This window comes from Humulus lupulus, chromosome 3 (genome assembly GCF_963169125.1).
Source record: "Humulus lupulus chromosome 3, drHumLupu1.1, whole genome shotgun sequence".
Classification (NCBI taxonomy): domain Eukaryota; kingdom Viridiplantae; phylum Streptophyta; class Magnoliopsida; order Rosales; family Cannabaceae; genus Humulus; species Humulus lupulus.
The window spans coordinates 73,152,337-73,171,803 of NC_084795.1; the positions used below are offsets into that span (position 1 = coordinate 73,152,337).

The 19,467-nt window shown below is 34.4% G+C and overlaps 1 protein-coding gene across 2 annotated transcripts; it reads right to left on the minus strand.

The window, feature by feature from the left end:
• Window positions 1-4,935: 4,935 nt before the first annotated feature.
• Window positions 4,936-11,828, minus strand: LOC133822829 (inorganic pyrophosphatase TTM2-like). Of its 2 annotated transcripts, XM_062255270.1 has the most exons (13): window positions 11,551-11,828; window positions 10,472-10,593; window positions 9,895-10,251; window positions 9,432-9,546; window positions 8,950-9,145; window positions 8,752-8,865; window positions 8,455-8,628; window positions 7,595-7,789; window positions 7,287-7,409; window positions 7,033-7,154; window positions 6,286-6,409; window positions 5,902-6,159; window positions 4,936-5,403 (listed from the first exon to the last, which is right to left on the minus strand). In XM_062255270.1, the coding sequence occupies exons 3-13, from the start codon at window positions 10,229-10,231 to the stop codon at window positions 5,182-5,184; spliced, it is 1,980 nt and encodes a 659-aa protein (XP_062111254.1). In that variant the 5' UTR covers window positions 10,232-10,251; window positions 10,472-10,593; window positions 11,551-11,828; the 3' UTR covers window positions 4,936-5,181. The 2 variants fall into 2 exon arrangements, with proteins under 2 accessions (XP_062111254.1, XP_062111253.1); XM_062255269.1 differs by lacking the exon at window positions 10,472-10,593.
• Between the last annotated feature and the right edge of the window lie 7,639 nt (window positions 11,829-19,467).

The following is a 19,467-nucleotide window of genomic DNA, read 5'->3' on the forward strand; positions in this document are numbered from 1 at the left end:
AAGACAAAATATGTCATATTATTTCATATAATATAATGTTAGATTAAATAATGTGACAAAATATGATTTGTCAAACAAATGTGATTTGTCACACTTTGTAACATATTATTGAGAGTCACAAAATTGGACACATGTGTGTGCCAAAATGTGACATATTTTGAAGTTACAAAATTGTAACTCTCAAATATTACCCAATAATGTGTAGATTGTAAGTTACACATTTGAGTTTGGATTTCACAAAGCCATTATGAAATATGGCTGTTGGAGACATGTTCTTAACTCCCATTAGGTGTTTGGAGGTTACAAAATCATGTGGGAAAGGATTTGGAACGTTTCGGAACGTTTTGGAAAAATGACATTTTTGAGCTGAAAAATGGCCTATGGCCGCGGCCAGGAGCATTGGTGCCCGCGACCTAGGGGACAGCGAGCCACGGCCGCGGCCAGGCATGCTAGTGGCTGTGACCAGAGATGTGTTCAGCCAATTTTCAACATTTTTTCCACTTTAAACGGTTCTAACATCCCAAGTAACTCTCAAAACTCATTTTTAATTCCATAAACATCCAATTAATCATTGGTAACAACCATGGAGGTTGGTGAAATTTAAAATTCAAAAGGTGTCTCAAAACTCTATAAATAGAAGCATAATGGTCACTTGTAAGACAACTCTATTTCTATCCACTAGAGCACTTGGCTAGAAATACACCAAAATGCTTGATTATTCCAGAGAGTTATTTCCAATATTGAGAGAATCTCTTAGTGCTTGAGATAGAGGAAATAAACTTTTGGGCAAATGTTGTAAACCTTGTGTTAAGTTGGTGATCCCCAATGCTTTTCACTTTGGTTGTGTGAGTGAGAGAGTTTTGTCTTCTCTTCTTATTATTGCTTTTGTACTATTGCTTATTATTTCTTTTTTCTACTATTGCTTTTGTCTTCTCTTCTTCTATTTTCTATTTACATATTTATTTGTATCATTTGTTTTAGAGTTGTAGTTCTTATAATCCTCTTCTTCCTCTTATTTCTACATTTACTTGTATTTTGATTATTGAGTTGTAATCTTATTTAATCAATTACCTTATCTATTGTATTTTTGCATAGAGTTGTAAAAGTATTTCTTATTTTCCATTGAGACAATACAAATATCTCTAACAAAATGTAATGTTTTTGTTCTAAGCATTGGATATGTACAATTTAATGTACAATTTGATTATGTTTTGCAAAATGAAGAACAAAGTGTAATATTATCTAACAATCCAAAATATAAGATATTAAAGATGAAAGACAAATATGAAGAAGTTAAATCCATAAACTTTGTTGCATTACAAGGAAAATCAACATACAACAATAAATATTATCTAGTTATAAGTTGCTTCATCATGATCTTAATAATCTTATGAAAAAGATTAGAAGCACATAACTAGAATTCAAAATATATTACAAAAAAAAATACATACTTGGCACAAAATGGTCTTCCAAAAGGAGGAGAGAAATTGTAGAGAGAGTGTAGAAAAGATGATAGTAGTCCAAAAATTGAGCACCCAAAAATGGTCTTGAAATTACATATTTATAGCCAAAATGAGAGTATTAAAATAATAAATTTAAATTAATTAAATTGATTAAATTAATTAAATAAATAATAATATGGCATAGGCAGGCAAAATTTATGGTGTAATAATGAATTTTGTGGTAAAGTAGGTAGAAAAGTTGGGTAAAAAAAAAGGCATTTGTGGGACAAAGATACAAGAAACTATGTTGGGCTCAAGGAAAATGGCAGTTGGTTGGGTTAGGTGCATAGGTGGCTGGGTTGAAGGGTCAGAGGACCAAGGGAGGCAGGCAGGCCTAGGAGCTGGGCTGCAGGTGGGTTGGCGTCTAGGCCGAGTGGAGGTTGGGTCGTGTTGCAGCTGGAGGCGGGCCAGGCTAGTGAGGGCAGGCGGGCCTAGGTGGAAGGCAGGGGGAGCTTCGGATTGGGCCTAGTGGGCTCAAGTGGAGCAGGTGGCCTGTGGAGCTGAGAGGCAAGGGGCAGGCGAGCCTGGGCTGGAAGCTTGGACTTGGGAGGATTTTCCTTTAGTCATTTCAATAATGTCATTTTTTCCTTTCTTTTTTCCAGATTGTTTTCTTTTTTTTTTTAACTGAATTTTCAACCCAAAAATGTATAATAATTTCTACAAAATAAACATAAACTAAATTAAAACTAAATATTTTCAATAATAAAATATACAACATAAGTTCCATAAAAATACTAATTTACTTTGAAAAGCTCAATAAAATCACATTTCTAACTTTTAATCTAACAACACTAATTTCAAATAATTAAACCACAACATATTACAATAAAATATCTATAAAAACATATAAAAATATAAAAAAAATACAATAAGATTAATAAATTCAAAATTACTTAAAAACTTAATAAATTACTTAAAAACTTAAAGACTAAGCAACAATTAGCATGAAAAAATATGGTAAAACAACTTTATTTTGTAGAGTTATCGGAATTCATGCTTTCCTAATGGATCGAATATTTGTTCTCTTAATGGTTAATTCTGGAACTGAATAGTTATTGAGCTCAAATCTATAATTTGATTATAGATTAATTATTCGCTAGTGAATTAATGATACTTGAGAAACAAAAGATAATTAGAAGGGTAAAAATGTAATTTTTACCAGCTCTAATTAACGACCAATAAATGGAGGAAAAAACTACATTTATTGATTATGTCGATGGACTACAAGAGAAAACTTTATAAATATAATTCTATAAATACTTAGAGTGCAATTCTATATTTATAGTAAAGTAATCATTGAATTAATAAATAAGATTATTGAATTAAAGAGTTTAATTAATAAGTTGGTTTATTGGAGCTTCGTATTATAGGTCCATGGTCCTCGAGTTGCCTCTGTCCTACACTGCCAATGGTAAGAATGTCACAAGGAAGATTTATAGAGAGATTGACTAAATTGCAAAGGAATTAATTTTCTAGGGCAAGGAAATAATTATGTGATAAATATGGGTAATTGATTAATTAACTATATAGTTTTTATTTTGAAAAACTTTATGTTAAAATAAATATTAATCATGTTTGGATTAATATTTGAGAGAGTTTGATTATTATATTATTATAAAATATAAGATATTTATTTATTTAAAATTGATATCTTTGAGATAAAGTTAATTTTGAATTAACATATTTATTTTTGGATAAATATATTATCTTAAATATTATTTAAACAAACAAATGAGAAAATAAGAGATAACCAGATAGTAGCTCACGCCACTCATTGTGCCAGTGGCTCCACTTTAGGGATTTCCCTATTTTGGGATTTGAATTTTGAATTTTAAATTAATTAATTAATTTAATTATATTTAATAATTCTTTTAAATATGATTTAAATTAAATAATTAAAATAAGTTATAACTGATAAGTTTTATTTAAATAAAATAAAAGATTAATTAAATTAGTTAATTATTTTTATGAATTTAAAAAGAAATGATACTTTTAAGAAATTTAATTAAGCAGTTGTTATCAGACTTTCTCTAAGAAAATAAACGATAGAATTTCCTAAACTTGGAATTCTAGAAATTTCTATAGCATCTCTCTTCTCAAACCTCTCTAGATCTTATGTGCCGAGTATATCTAGAGAACCCAAAATCATCTTGTGAATCCTACGTGTCCACACATGTCCTTGTGTGTTAGAAGATCAACTTGGAACGCTAAGTGTGAGCTTTCATAAGGATAGGAAAATCGTTGATTTTACGAAAATATTCAATGCTACTTGATAGGCTACGAGAGTTAATCTCTATTTATTTTATGTGTTATTTAATATATCTATATATGTATGATCCAGACTGGTATTAATAATTTTTTAAAATCACTTTTTACACAATTCCTCCGTATATTTATATTTTTCCTTATTTAATACCAACAAATTTATATTTGGTGGATCTAGTACCAGTTATTTGCTTGAAAATGGTTAATAAGGACCTCGTGGAAGGTCCCTAAGTTGACGACACACACTCCCAAGAACACTTCACATGAGAAACTTTGAAAAAAGGACATGTAACACCATGTTTTTTAATAATTAATTAATTTTCTATGATGTTTATATTTTGGAACTAATAGTAAAATAATAATAAATCAATAAATAGATTTTATAAAAAGTGTCATGAGATTTTAAAAAAAAAAAAAGTTTAAAAAAACAAAAAATTAAATAATTATAAAAAATACAGGTAAAACTGTCAATGAAAAATAAAAGTTTAACGAAAATTAAGTAAAAAATTAATTTTGGTAGATTTTATAAAAAAGAGTAATCGCTATAAAAATTTAAAATAGAGAATTATATATAGTATTTAGCAGAAATCAGAGGGATCAAATGGTATTTTTTTTAATATATAAGGTAACCGATGGATTTATATATTAATAGAATTTGGGGAATTTTATTGGAGATAATTTTCTATATTTTGAATTGGTTATTTGTGGTTGTAATTATAAAAGTGCAGTGTGTAAGAAGTACAATAATAATAAGACTTGTAGGTTGTGGATGTTAAAAATGTATGGTATCATTGGTTGAAACTTATGATAAAAAAGTTGACATCTTATATGACCTGAGATTGAGATAGCAGACTATCATTTTGAACAACTCTACTCATATATGCAGAAATAATCTTTTACTACTGAGATTATAACGAAAATGATGGGTAATTATTAATATTTGACATATTAGGTCAAACTAAAAACAAAATTGTGTAAAGTAATTAATAATTATTTACAACAATAAACTAAATTAGTGAAGTAAAAAATCAAAGAGAGCACTGCTGTAAACGTCTTTTTTTTTTTTTTTTTTTTTCATTATTACTACTTATATATAAGCTTTGAGTTTTAATTAGCAAATAAATAATATGGCTCGAATCAAGTTAAGATCCCACAAAAATATCAAAAATAGGCCAGAAAAGAAACCCTTCTTACATAAATCCTCAAAGAGAAACTTGAAAGCTTAGCATAAATCTTCTTTCACTATTCTCTTAAAAAACTCACAATGTTTTCTTGTTCTTGACTGTCTTTCCCGAGAAGAAGGGTGGCTCTGCAAGGTCTTTCGTGGGACACAATGAAGGAGGGACATTCTAAAGTGAACTTCTCTAAAAGTTAGCTTCAAGTTTGAAAGAATCATAAACCAAAAAAAAAAAAACTAATTTCGTGAAAAGAATCCTTTGAATAGGAGGACTCCTATACCCGCAACTGCCAGTGTGGTGAAAACAAGAGGAACTGCGAAACTTTCGGTATCACATGTTATGTATTTCCTTTTAGTTCGGACTTGGCGAGTCTTCTCTCCCGTGTACTCGCGGAGAAGATTGCTGATACTGTCCAACTGGTGAATTATTTGTCTCTGTCCTCTTGCCATACTTGATATCTGCAGCGAAAATTTGTGACCGTGAGAATCAGAAGGGGTCAATGAATTCATCAACAAGAGTTATGCTCGAGTTTTTGTTTATGTTGGTACCACATAAACATAATGATTGAAAAACTTCAACCAAAACTGTAAAGCCAATGATCGAACCATCTGAAAGTAATGACCTACATCTAAGAAATACACAAGCAATGTACACAACTCATCTATCACAGTAATTGTTAACTAAAAAAAAGCAGAAGATGGTCATAAAAAAATTTAGAATTAAGATTGTCATTATAGCTTTTTTCTTCAATACCCTTTCTAACACTTATTACTCGTTGCTCCACCCAATTCAAAATCACAATCTCCATTTTATTTATTAAATTAATTTTTCCTCCTTAGTATCCTTTTTTTTAATGCCTCCCCTACTACTTCTGCAATTTAAACTAAGTTGCTCAAAAAACTTCAAAAAGAAAACTGAGCTTAAAAAACAAAAGATTAGACCACATAAATAAATACCTCTTCCAGAACAGGGGACTCTTTAGCCAACTGAGACGAAGATAACGAATTAGGCATTAAAGATCCATTCATTGAACCATTGCCTACTCTAGACATGAAGTAGGAAGTAGGAGCAGATCCATTGCATGCTTCAGCCTGGAGAGCTATGTTTTGCTGGCTAGCAGAATTTTTCTTCTGACTTAACTTGGAATTCAGCTCTTCAATGTGATTAGTAAACTCATCCATTCTATCATTCAGTGAAGATATTTGGTCTGAAAGCTGAGACATAGAGAGAGAACACATACAAAATGACGAGTGAAGAGTTTTACTTGCTTGAGGCATTGTAAAAAAAAAAACCACACTAGAAAGATCATTACAAACAACAAAGAGAAAGAATCAGCATACTTGGTTTGCTAGTGTTGAATTTGGTACTGAATTTCTCTCTTCATATCCTTGACCCTTAGCAGCATATCCAGTAAGCTTAGAAATGTTCTTGTCCCCTTGTGCTGTATATGACTGTGACATGCCACTATTCATGATAAAGAATATTGGCCACCAAAGAAATCAATATATAAGAAGAAGCTCCCAAAAAAATGACGGAATTCACAAAATCATAGTTCAACCAATCAGAAATAAAAGCTGTTACAGATATGCTTAACATACATGTTGGAAAACTGCAGGAATGTTGAAGATGCACTATTGCCCTTTCCAGGGCAAACTAATATATTTTTTACAGTAAAAGAAGTAGGCTAACACTAGTTACAAAGATGGAGTTGGAGGAGAAAAAGGAATAAGTATTTTCAAGCACATACTTTGAAATCCTCTAAAGAACTTTTCATCTAAATTCAACATGAGATCTCCTAATTGTTAGAATGTTTATGTCTATATGACCCACTCAGGTAATCTAAAAATAAAAACGTGATATACAGAAAAAGAAATTTGTCGCTATCTGACTCTCAAAATAGCAGATTCTACACATAAATCCGAAACCTACATTGGTTCCTACGCCCTTGTTATAACATATTCCAAAAAAAATTTATTAATATTTTATTAATTTTTAATAATTATTATTAAGGGAAATGTCTTCTGAAGAAACATTTAACTACTCAACTTAAACAAAGAAATACAACACGGCTGAAGAAAAAACCAAACCTCTTCAGATGCTTATTTCTCATGGCAACCCTGTCTGCAGAAGCTCTAAAAAGTGCTTCTTTGGGGCTAGATACCAGATCCTCATCTAGGCTGAGCTTTGTCTTTAAATCCTCTGGCAAAGCCTGCAAATAGTAAAAAACAAAACGTTTACACACAAGACAAGAGCAGGCATCATCAGCATCAAAAGTTGTATTGGAACACTTATCCTAACAAATGAGAGTGCATGAGGCATCAGAAAGGAGAAGTGATCATACCATGACCTCATTCACAAGCTTTTCCAATTGAATCTGTTCAATATAAGTCCGAGGAGTGTATGTACCCTCCAAACCAAGCTGCTCAGCAACACCTCTTACAACCAACCTATCTTTTCCTTGCACCTTCAAGTGAACATGCAACAAAATAAGTTTGAAATTGCTTACATGAACAGAACTCGTGAGTGACAAGTTTTACTATATGATCAGCCCAAATAAGTACAGAAACAACAAGACTATTCTACCAGAAGGTTAAAAATAAACATGAATCTCAACCATTGACAAAGTATTTCCAAAATTTTGAGCAATACCTGAACGTACTCACGATCTAGTTGTTCCAGCCAATCTAGTTTTACACACACTTTATCACTAGAAAATACATGGGTATTTCTCTTGAGGATAGTTGCAATTGTGTAACCCAAGGCCATTAGTCCACCAAGAAGCCGAACACTGACCTCAAAAGTTATTCTTGGTGATATAACAAAAGGATTGTCTGTCACCCATTCCTGAAAGGGAATCATACAATGTAGAATTGGTTGAGTACATAAATCCACATGCAATGAGATGTCAAGAATCAAGTAAAAAAAAACCAAATACTAGATAGGCCAGCTCTAGTGCTAGAACAGTATTCTGAGAACATGATAAAGATGATCAATCATGCCAGACAAGCAACCTCCCCAAATTTAACAAGTATTTGGAGATGCCTATGGTAAAATTAAAGCAGGAGTCTCCATATTGCACTTGAAAAATCTTAAATTTAACACAAATCTTGAATTATGTAGCTAAGTGTTGAACTCTCACATAAATTTTTATAATTGTGCTGCCAGCGTACCTATTCGGCCTTGTACTCCTCCTACCTAGATCTTTACTAAAGTAAATAAGGAAACTAGGGTTCTTGTGACTGTATACAAAATCAAGGGTTGAATGATTTCTAAGATTCACTTTATAAAATTTCTTCTGAATAAAATATTGCTCTACAAACTTCTGTATTTTCATACATCCTCCAGCATGTAAGTTAGATGTCATATGCGTGTCTCTACAGTCCCAAAATGGGCTCAACCCAACTACTTTGGAGCTGGTTATAGGAGATATCTACCATGACGCCAAAAAATATTTCTTGTTTCACATGCTTTCTGACAGAGATACAGAATAAACTATAATCAGCACAAACCTCAAACATCAGGCTATACTTTCCATCTTTATTACGCATCCTTAAATACGACTGGCAAGATTCCGGGTCTTCCCCAGGTGGTAAAAGGTATATATCATATGTCTGCTCTGTTGATTCAGTATAATCTTCAGAAAGAATAGTCTTGATTTGATCCACTGTCACCTTCTTTGCTGACTGCAATAAATTCAGCACTTGTTTGTCAATATAAAGTGAGGTATAATAATAGAAAAAAAGAGAGGCTAGAAATCAGTAACAAAACAAACATAGCAAGTAAAAATAAAAGGAGAGGAAGTCAACCTTCAATATATAAGTGGGACTCTGAAATCCAGTAAAAGGATTAAACTTATTAGTAATCTTTATATGAGCTGTTTGGAGATCTGGCTCAATGAAGGCCTTGTACATTGGATATACCTGTAGAATGCCAAGACATCAAGGAATTAAAATTAATAACCAACCACATATTAAAAATCAATGCATTAAATGGAAAAGTCGTACTGTCTCAGATATCTGATGAATAATTTCTTGAGGTTCTTGGCCGGCTCGTTGTATATCCCGTATAACTCTTTTGACAAGGTCAAAGTGAACCCCACCTGTGACTGATACTCGAAGATCCAGTAAAGGCCTCAACCTTTCACTCAAAGCATAGATTCCCTCAATGATAACAATGCGAGAGCTAGGGACTTCAACTGTCCTGTCATCGGGACATGCTTTAATTAGCAATTCAGCCAGATAAGTTGAGTATGAAGAGCAATAGAACATAACATAGAAGAATAGTTCTCAAGCAACTTATTACCCGCAAATAACTTTGGAAAAACATAGCCATAAATCTATTGATATAAAAAGGACAGGAAATGGGGAAATAACGTGTTTTTTTATCACAGGTGAGGGGGTGCCTTCACTTGGGTGAGATGAGAAATCATGTGCACATAATAAAACATTACTACAATTTACAAGGAGATGGATAAGAGATAGAGAACCTGTGTCCTATGCGGGAGCTAGACTTGAAATCATATATTGGGACCTGGATCTCTTTTCCTTCCTTTAGATCGCTGACATTCTGAAGCAATGTGTCATAGTCCGTCAACCGTGGATCTGTTTAACCAAAAAATACGGGGTATTATGCTTTTTCTTGGCCTCATTTCAATCTAATTGCACAAAGATAAGATGAAGAATGTTGTAATGGAAAAACTTGTTCAAGATCATCTTTTGGAAACTGGACTCTTGTCTAACCTTACAATATTTGAAAAATAGTAAACTATAACCATTGTTAGGTCGGTATCCAGGAGGGACTTAAACCTCAGACCATCATTTGAGTTACTCTTCTTGTTAAGATGATTTCTAAAATTTGTGTACCTCACTTTTTTGCTTGGAAACAAAAATTCACCTCACTTGATCTATTAACACTTCCCAATAAAGTAAATCTAGTAAAAAATGATTTACCATCAAAGTTTCCATCAACAATTCGACTGGCATCATTGTAGTTGTCCATTGAGATGACTGCAATGCTGGGCATAAAATTGAGTATCTTCTCTGTGAATACAGTTTTCCCAGCTCCCGAAGGACCTGCCAGCCCTATCAATACTATGCCCTCATTGTGTTGAGCCAATAATTGACAAGCACGGATGACAATAAAAAAACCCTTCTCAAAGGATAGGGAATCTTTAATGGGAACAATCTCATAACGAGTTGAATCCTTTCTCTTCACCAACTGGATTTGATCTTTTAACAAGCCTGGCTTTCTCTCGTTTGAATCACCAGCAGAAGCATCTTTACCCATTAGAGATATGTTGAACTCCTCTGAAAATAGAGAATAGATAAGCACCAAAATAAGCCAAGAAAATGAAGAAATCAAAATGCAACTCAAAAAGCATTTACGAAACAAACATACTTGAATTCTATTGCTTAAATAGAGAGAGTATAAAAAAAACTCGACCAAAAAATAAAATAACAAAACCAATTTTTTTCTGGCTATACATAAAAGGTCTCTATCAAAAAGTGGATTGGAAGTATCACTCACGTATGGAAACTAAAAGAATTGAGCTGAATGGTTATCATAGATGCCTTTCATTGTAAAGGGAAAATAGTGTGGTTATCCCAATACTAAGAAAAGATAATTTTCCTTCTCATATTATGTGATTGCTGCAATGGAACATTAGAATCATTCAAACTTTCTAAGATTACAAGGACTTTCCTAAAATAATTGAACTATTTAAAAATGGCAATGGGCTTTACCTAATACATGATATCTTTCTATTACAGAGCCATGATTTACACTTTATAAAAAACTGGCAAACAACATAACAAGCAGAAACACTATTCTATTATTATACCTAACTGATATCCAAAACAATAAGTTTCCTACTTTTCTATGCTCAGGATTACAGAAGTGGGATGGAAACAGAGTAAAAGTTAAAATACAAATAAAGTTAGTGAAGAGTAAGCTAAACAAACATTTACTAATTTACTATGTCGTCTGAAAGATCACCACGGCACTTCCCATTCAGTTTAGATTCATTATATATAGGTCATATCTTGGAGTTTAATTATAAACGCAACCAATAATTCAAATTCACACGTTATAGACTACAATTTGTCCTATTCGATCCTATAATTTGAATTTTTAATGTACCACGCGATTTCAGGGTAACTATAACTTTTTGTCAAAAAGTTTCCATAGTATATCCAGACTCAATTAAAAAAAATTGTACATTCATAAACTTTGACATCACATGTTTTCTTAGAGCCACAACAAAACTCAATGCATACTGATTCAAACTGAGTTAAAGATCAAAACAAGAATCGCATACACTCCCAACCTTAACAAAAAGTTTCAATACAAAACAAACATTCCCACCGTATCAAAAGCTTAAATTTAGTATCAACCACAAAACAAAAACACAAATTTACATAAACACAGACTACAACCAACAGCAACCCTGTTCAAAGGCCTTTGTTTGGATCTATCTTTAATGGTCCATTATAAAGAAACTGCCTAAAACGAAACATGTATCACAGAGAAGAAAAACAAGAATGACCCAGAATTTAAAACAAGAAAACAAACAAAACCCAGAAGAAAAATTCGATAAAAAAGCAAACCAATGTATGTGTATGCGGTGATCAGGTTGAGGGCAGGCAACAAAGGCAGAGCGAGTCAGTTGTGTTTTATAAGGGCAATGACACACCCAGTGAGTTAGGCAATAATAATAACTCAGCAGACTGGCCATCACATTCTCTTTAGGTCGGTTCTCTCTTCTTTTATATTCCTAACTCACAAGGAAAAATGCGTTTTCTTTTTTTCCTAAATTGTTTTGGGAAGTGGGAATTCTAGAAAATCTGCAAATACACTCGAGACTAGAGACCGAGAGAGAGCAAACAGCTATTCTATTTTTTTTTTATTGTTATTGCTATTATAAATAGCTATTTATTATTTACTACTTGGCCCTTTATTTTCCTTTTTTTTTTTTTTACCAACTATTTTCCTTTTTTTTCCTCTTGGATTTAAATTAAAAAAGAAAAAAAATAGAAAAAGGGTTAGTCAAGTCAATATAATATGTAACGAGGACTTTTTGCAAAATCAAACAAGTACTACATAAATATTCTTTCAAAATAATTACAGTAACTATAATTTTTATATTTTGTTAAAACAATATAGTTTTGATAATTACATTGGGAAATTTCATAGTGTATGATTAATAATATATCATATTTGACCATTACTATAAAATTAATAGACATCCCAAATATATGTTATTTTATAAAAGAAATTATTATAGTGTCATTTTCATTAAACCCCACCACCACCATATCCCCAAGGCCAAAAGCTCATCTTTCTCTATCACAAATCGTCTCTCATTTTGTCATTTCTCATTTTCTTTACTCATGGTCATCCAAAAACAAAGAGAAAAAAGAAATCCACAGCTATTGAAGCATCCATTGAAGCACCCATAATTGATTTTCGTGTTCTACATAAAAAAGTTAAGGCTTTAAATCTCTAAATGTGCAATTCTAAAAAAAATACTAAGATTAAAAAAAAAAAAAACTAAAACTAACATCTAAGCTGTAAAATGATAAAATCATTTATTGACTAACTTTAATTTAGACAAAATATTTTAAAGCTATTAATGAAAATCAGTAGCATATCCTTATTAATTCATGATTTAAATATCAAATTGATTCAGCTGATTTTCTAGTGTGAAAATATATTTTAAGTGTGAATATATTTTTTACCTTATTTATCACAAATAACCAATATTTGGTAAAAATATGTATTTCAATTATCTTGAGATTATTTTCAAGGATTATGTTTATTCTGGAATAAAGAAGGTGTCGAAAATGAACATGATCAAAAGAAATGACCATGTTCGTTCTGCTAGATACAACTGATTACATTACTGACTCATCAGTTTCCTTTTCTGTCGACACAAAATTTATCTGGCTGGCTGATTTCCTAAATCAAAGGAATTTCCAATTTGATTTCAAAGATCTCAGAAAATGATGGCCTTGGACGATTACCTTGCCTATACATATCTTGCCAAAGCCTTTGGAATTTTCATCTCTTCCATTTTGAATATTTGTAAACATTATGTTATTTTGAAGAGTGTTTTTTTATTTGTAAAGATTAAGTTTGTTCACCTTAATCTTTGTGAGAGTGCTGAGTGTGCTTGTGGATATCTATCTAGTCCATTGTAAACAGATAGTGTCTATTGTGAATGTGTTCATAAGGATCTTCGGGAGAGGATTCTATCTAAGTCTCACTTCGGGAGGAAGTGTGCACTCACTATTCTTTGAAGGGAGTTCAAGAGAATCAGCGTTTCATCAAAACCAGATTTGTAGAGAGAAGAGTACAACAAGATCGCGGCAATAGTTTAAGAGGGGGTCTTACATTGTTTAAGTCAATGCTTTTGTACACATTGTTTCTTTACTAATTGGTTTATTCTCTGGGCGTGGCCCTGTGGATGTAGGTTATCTGAAAAGATTTCTGAACCACGTAAAAATTCTCGTGTGTTGAATTTTTACCTGTTTTTCTGTTTCTGTTTAAACAGTTTCATAAGTAGTATAAACAAAACTGAAATCTATCTAAACAACTTAATCAGTATTCCTCATTTAATTAAGTTGTTTATTTTAAATCACCTGGTAATATTAAAATACGGAATTTTAATTGGTATCAGAGTAGGTCACTAAACTCTTAGGGAGATCTTGTATTTTTCCATTTGTTTTGTGCCTTGTGAAATGTCTTTCTTTGTAGAAGGTGGATCCATAACTCGCCCTCCATTGCTGAATGATACAAACTATCCACACTGGAAAGTAAGGATGAAAGCTTTTATCAAATCCCTTGATGAAATGGCTTGGAGATCAATATTGACCGGTTGGACACCACCTGTCGAGACAGATTCGAAATCCGGTAAGACACAGGTGAAATCTGAACTTGAATGGTCTAATGAAGAAGATAAATTGTCAATTTATAAAAATAAAGCTTTACATGCAATTTTCAATGATGTTGGTGAGAGTTATATAAAATTGATTTCATCTTGTGAGTCTGCCAAAGATGCTATGGAAATCCTTCAAACTCAATTTGAAGGAACCACTGATGTTAAGCGATCTAGGCTTGTAATGTTGACCACAAGATTTGAAAACCTTCGCATGTCTGAAAAAGAAACCCTTACTGAGTTTTATGAAGAATTGTCTGACATTGCTAATGAATATTTTGCTCTAAGAGAAAAGTTGTCTGACTCTGTTTTGGTTAGGAAAATTGTTAGATCTCTTCCTAACAGGTTTCAATCCAAGATCACAGCCATTGAGGAGGTAAAGAACCTTGACATCTTGAAAGTTGAGGAATTGATGGGATCTCTTCGAACTTTTGAACTTGATCAAAAGATACGCTATCAAGAGAAACCAATTGCTATGAAGGAGAAATCGATTGCCTTGAAATATTCCAAAGAGAAAATGGAAAGCTCAGATGAGGAAGATGATGATGAAATGATCTTGTTATCAAAAAACTTTAAGAAGTTTATGAGAAAGATTAGTAACAAGAAAAACATGTTTAAATCCTCCAAAGGTAATAAGTTTTCCAAACCTTTTGAATCTACTAATAAAAAGGGTATTCAATGCAGGGAGTGTGAAGGTTTTGGACATATTCAATCCGAATGTACCAATACCTTAAAGAAAAATAAGAAGGTCTTGGCAGCCACCTGGAGTGACAATGAATCTAAAAGTAGTGATGAGGAAGAAAATTATAATCTTGCCTTAACTTCTGTTTTTTCTTGCTTACCTCTTTCTGTACAGGTGAATAAGAACCTTATTTGTTTAAATAATACTATTTCAACAAATGAGGGTTCCCATAGTGATTCAGATGAATTCGATTTAGATGAGGATTCCTTGAAAGAATCATACAAAATCATGTATGATCAATGGTTGAATGTGTGTTTAGATAATCATTTGATGGCAAACAATAACAAAGTTTTCAAGAAGAGAAATTAAGAACTTGACTGTAATGCCCCGAAATCCCTAATGCAGTTTAATGGCTGGATTAGTAGGTCGGGAGGGCCATAACTATTTAATTATGCCATTAACTGATAATATGCATGTTTATGTGAAATATATTATAATATGATGTTATATGCATGCATGTGGGTCCACATTTGATTATTAGGGTGTTTTGGTAATTTGGCCCGTTGAGGGCATATTTGTGTATTTTGGTGCATATTGTGAATTATGGATGAGATCCCATTATTATGGAGATATATTCGAGCTATTCGGCATGAGACAGTCTTATATTATTAATTAGCAGTTTTGTCATAACGGGGTCTTTTATTGGGATATTGAGTAATGAGAATGTTATTTGATGATAAATTGAGAGTTATTGAGATCAGGAGGAAATTCTGGAAGTTTTGGCTATAATGTCCCCGGGGGTGTTTTCGGGATCCCGAGCACTAGGTTTTATTTGAGGTTACTTGAGCTTGAAGTAGCTTGTTAGATAGGACCGTACGTTAGAAAACCCTTTCTCTTCCCGTTAGTTCATTTTACCGTTCGAGGCATTTTCGAAGAAATCTTGAGTTCTAGGAGTCGGAATCAAGCGAGGATCGAGGCATAGCGATCCTAGGAAAGATTAGAAGCTTTTTGATCGAAGGATTTGACGAGAAACAACCCAATCAAAGGTAATCTAAGTTTTGAGTTTTGAGTTTTTAGAGTTTCTAAGCTTCGATTTGGATTTTGTGAATCGTTGAGTTTTTGGTTCGTTTGAGCCTCGGGATTTGATGATTTTGGATCATTGGGAAGTTTGGGAACTTTGATTTTTGGATTTGGAAGTGTTTAGGTGTATTTTTGGAAGGTTTGGAATGAAAGAAATAGAGTTCTTGGCTGGGGGGCCGCGGCCCTAGCTCGAAGAAGTAGGTGGAGGCATTTTGGCCTTGCTGGGCGCCGCGGCCCTGGGTATGGGGCGCCGCGTCCCTTGCTCCTTTTGTGGTTAGGGGCTGCGACTCTTGGATGGTTTTGAGCCCGTTTGAGTGTTTTGACCTCGGGAACTTGGTTTTAGGCCTTGGGATTGTTCCTACTACCTGGATTGGTGGGGATTGATGTCCCGGAGGCTAGATCTTGATTAGGAAACCTGTGTTGTTCATTTTATTGATGGTGTCCCATATTTGTTTATGAATAGGTGACCGCTAATGGGCTAAAAGTCAGATCGTTCTCAAGGGTTGTTCTTTTATTCATTCTTGCTTGAATCAGAGGTAAGAAAATTGCACCCTGTGTATATGACATGCATGATTGTTGTTGAGGCATGTTGGTTGATAAATGTGGACATTGATTGCATATTAAATTCTTAGCAGAGCTTGCTTACTTGTGTATGGCACTGATCAGTCAGGGACGGCACTGGTCGCGTATTACTGGCCTGAGAGTCAGAAACGGCATAAGCGTCTTGAACACAGGGCCGATAAAAGATTAGATCTAATCGATATCAGCATTGAATGACTCTGGGAGCATTGATGCTGGACCGACCCTAAGGTCGATGAAACTTATAAGTGCTTGACTAGTCTAAGCTAGTTACTCAGAGCCAGGGCCTAAGGCCTAGGTGACAGCTTGTCACATGGCTAGGGAGCGGAATCCCATGGTTATGACTCAATGGTTGTGCGATAGGTTATATTGGTGACCTGTTCATCGAGCACCTATCTTGATAAGCTAGTGAAAGGATCACTTATTTGTAAAGCCCCGGTGACCCTATCATCACATGGCTAAAGGGAACGGAACCCACCTTAGTGGCTTTTGCGATTGTCACTCATCTGTTTGGACTGAAAGTCCTGAATGGTTATTATGATCATTGTTGATATTATATTCATGATATATTGTGTTTTCTTGCTGGGCCTTGGCTCATGGGTGCTATGTGGTGTAGGTAAAGGGAAGGAAAATCTCACCCATCCTTGAGTGGAGAGCTTAGGTGATGCTGTGTACATATGCGGCCGCTTGACCACCACGGCCAAGGAGTTCTCACAGGAACTAGGGGGTTTACTGTAACGCCCTGGATAGCCAAGACCGCTACACTGTGTACTTATAAAGCGCAAGACTTGCTAATCAAGTCATTAATTTAAAAAACGTGTCATTAGTTTTAGTGTTCTAGGATTAAAAGACATTTTGGTCTCAAAAGATGCATTTTATAAATTTATAAATAGATCAAGTGCAAGGGATCCCCAAAAGATTAGTATTTAAAGCTTGGATGGAAAAATTCAACAGTTAAAAGTAAACGCTAGCCGTACTAAGGCAAAATACAAAGTTCTGGACCTCTCGTCCTTGTAACCTCCTCAACTGTGGCGGCTGAGCAGCCTACCATGTACATTCATCCTGCAGAGCTCTCCAATCAAGGCTGATCGATCTTGCCTTTGCCTTTACCTGCACCACGCAGCATCCGTGAGCCAAGGCTCAGCAAGAAAACAACATATACAGCAATCTCAAACAGACATTCCAGCAAGCATGTTCAGTTATTCAATCCATATCATAAGAGTATACTTCAGGATGCAAGCAACCGCAACCACACATAGATTATTCTACAATCTCATCTATAATCAAGTACAACATTCACTTTACACAAATACTAGGGCCGAAACCTTAGGCCGCACCCTCTGTTTATCCCACTGACTCCGGCCCGCTTAAATCGAGCTCAATGCATAATAAGTTGTCCTCGGATACCAGTGTCCGAGCTGTGCCAATTGCACAAGTTAACCGTGGCTTGCTTAGGCCGTTGGTTACAGTTTACATGGCATAATAAAATTCTTTCAATCATTTATATTAGGGAGCCCTTAATCCCGTTCAAATATTCAATCGGGTGTAGTTTTCTCACCTTTAATCTTTGCAGTTATTGAACTACGAGCAACGCCCCTCAAGCACGATCCGTTCCCGAGCCTAAGCCCTTATCACCTAGTCACAACCAAAGTATAGGGTTCCATTAATACTCGAATATAGGTTTCCGGTTACAAAACTAACTCCCGGGAATCCGAATTCCACCAAGCACAGTGGTGGAATCAATCCCGAGCATACTAGACCACATCCCCATGCCTAAAACCCTCAAAAGTTCATGTGCAGAACCAAGGGCTGCGGCCCTTGAAGCTTATCCACGACCCTAGCCTCAAAACAGAACCAAGACTATCCTGAGCAAAGACACGCGCCGCGGCCCTTTCTTTGGGCGCCGCGACGCCCTCCCTTGGCCGAGCCTCCTTGGCTCTTTTTCATCCTAGGGCCGCAGCGCTCTAGAAGAAAGCCGCAGCCCTTCCCTTCGTGCCCAGAAAACCCATCATTTCAAAGCTTGAAACCTCACCTTAAACCATCCCAAAGCTCCCCAACTCATAACCAATTAATCCCAACTCCTTTGGCATGACTTAAACCATATAATTCCATAGAAAACTTAGCCTAACATACACTAATCTCCTCTTTCCAATTTCTGAAACTCAAAAGCTATAAACACCCAAACCAGCCATTCAAATCCAACTTAAAACCTTTAAATCATGAATTGGAACTTACCTCTTCTGCTGAACCACTTCACCAAGCCAAACCTAGCAAATTCCAAAGCTTCCCTCCTTAATTCTGTCTTAAGACATCAAAACCATATTTGCCTCAAAACCTAACCAAAACTCAGAATTTCCAACCACAGAGAAGAAGATTAAATGCTTACCTTAACCCTGGTTTAACCTTTGATTGACCACTGAGCTAATCCTTAAAGTTGCTCGTGAATTCTTCTAGATATCCAGCAATTCTTCAGCTCCAATTCCCCAATTCCCTTGAGTGTTTCTAGTTTGGTTCCCTTTGTTTTTCTTGAGAGTGAGAGTGAGAGTAACTAGCTGAGGGGAAAAAGATAATTTCGGTCTAATTTTCTAAAGGCTTCCTAAGTTTGTCTTACTCGTTAAGTTAATCCCACGGCTCGGGGTGCCGGAACCGTCCCCGAGGCCAAAACGGTAAAATCCCCCAATATTCCCACCTAGACATCCTAACCTCAAATATATCTCCATATATTTATTTTCATAACCCAATAGTCCAAATAGCAACCCGATACCTAAAGTACCCCTGACTTGTCCATAGTCATATCTTAAGTCTCGTTGTGACTTTTCTCGCTATCTGACCCTAGGATCGTCTCGAGTTGCACTCTATGAACCTGCCCACATAATAATGTGGTTCTCACATATATCACATGTTTATTTCATATTATCACATAACATCATTAATTATCATATAATCATCATTATTCACATATTCACACATTTAAGTCAATAATATTCACTCTAATCCCATTTATGCCCTCCCGACACACTAATCAAGGCCCTTAAGCCTTATTAGCGAATTTGGGTTGTTACATTTACCCTATTTTTTCCGCTTAGGTCGGCGGGTTTGAAAATTTGAAGCAGTAATGACCATTTTGAGTTGTAAATAACTTGTAAATGTTTTTGATGGGCCCATGAACAGTTTTATGTTTTAAATAAAATATATCCTTTCTTTTTTATTGGTTTTCCACCTTAGCCTGTTAATAATACCTAGAAG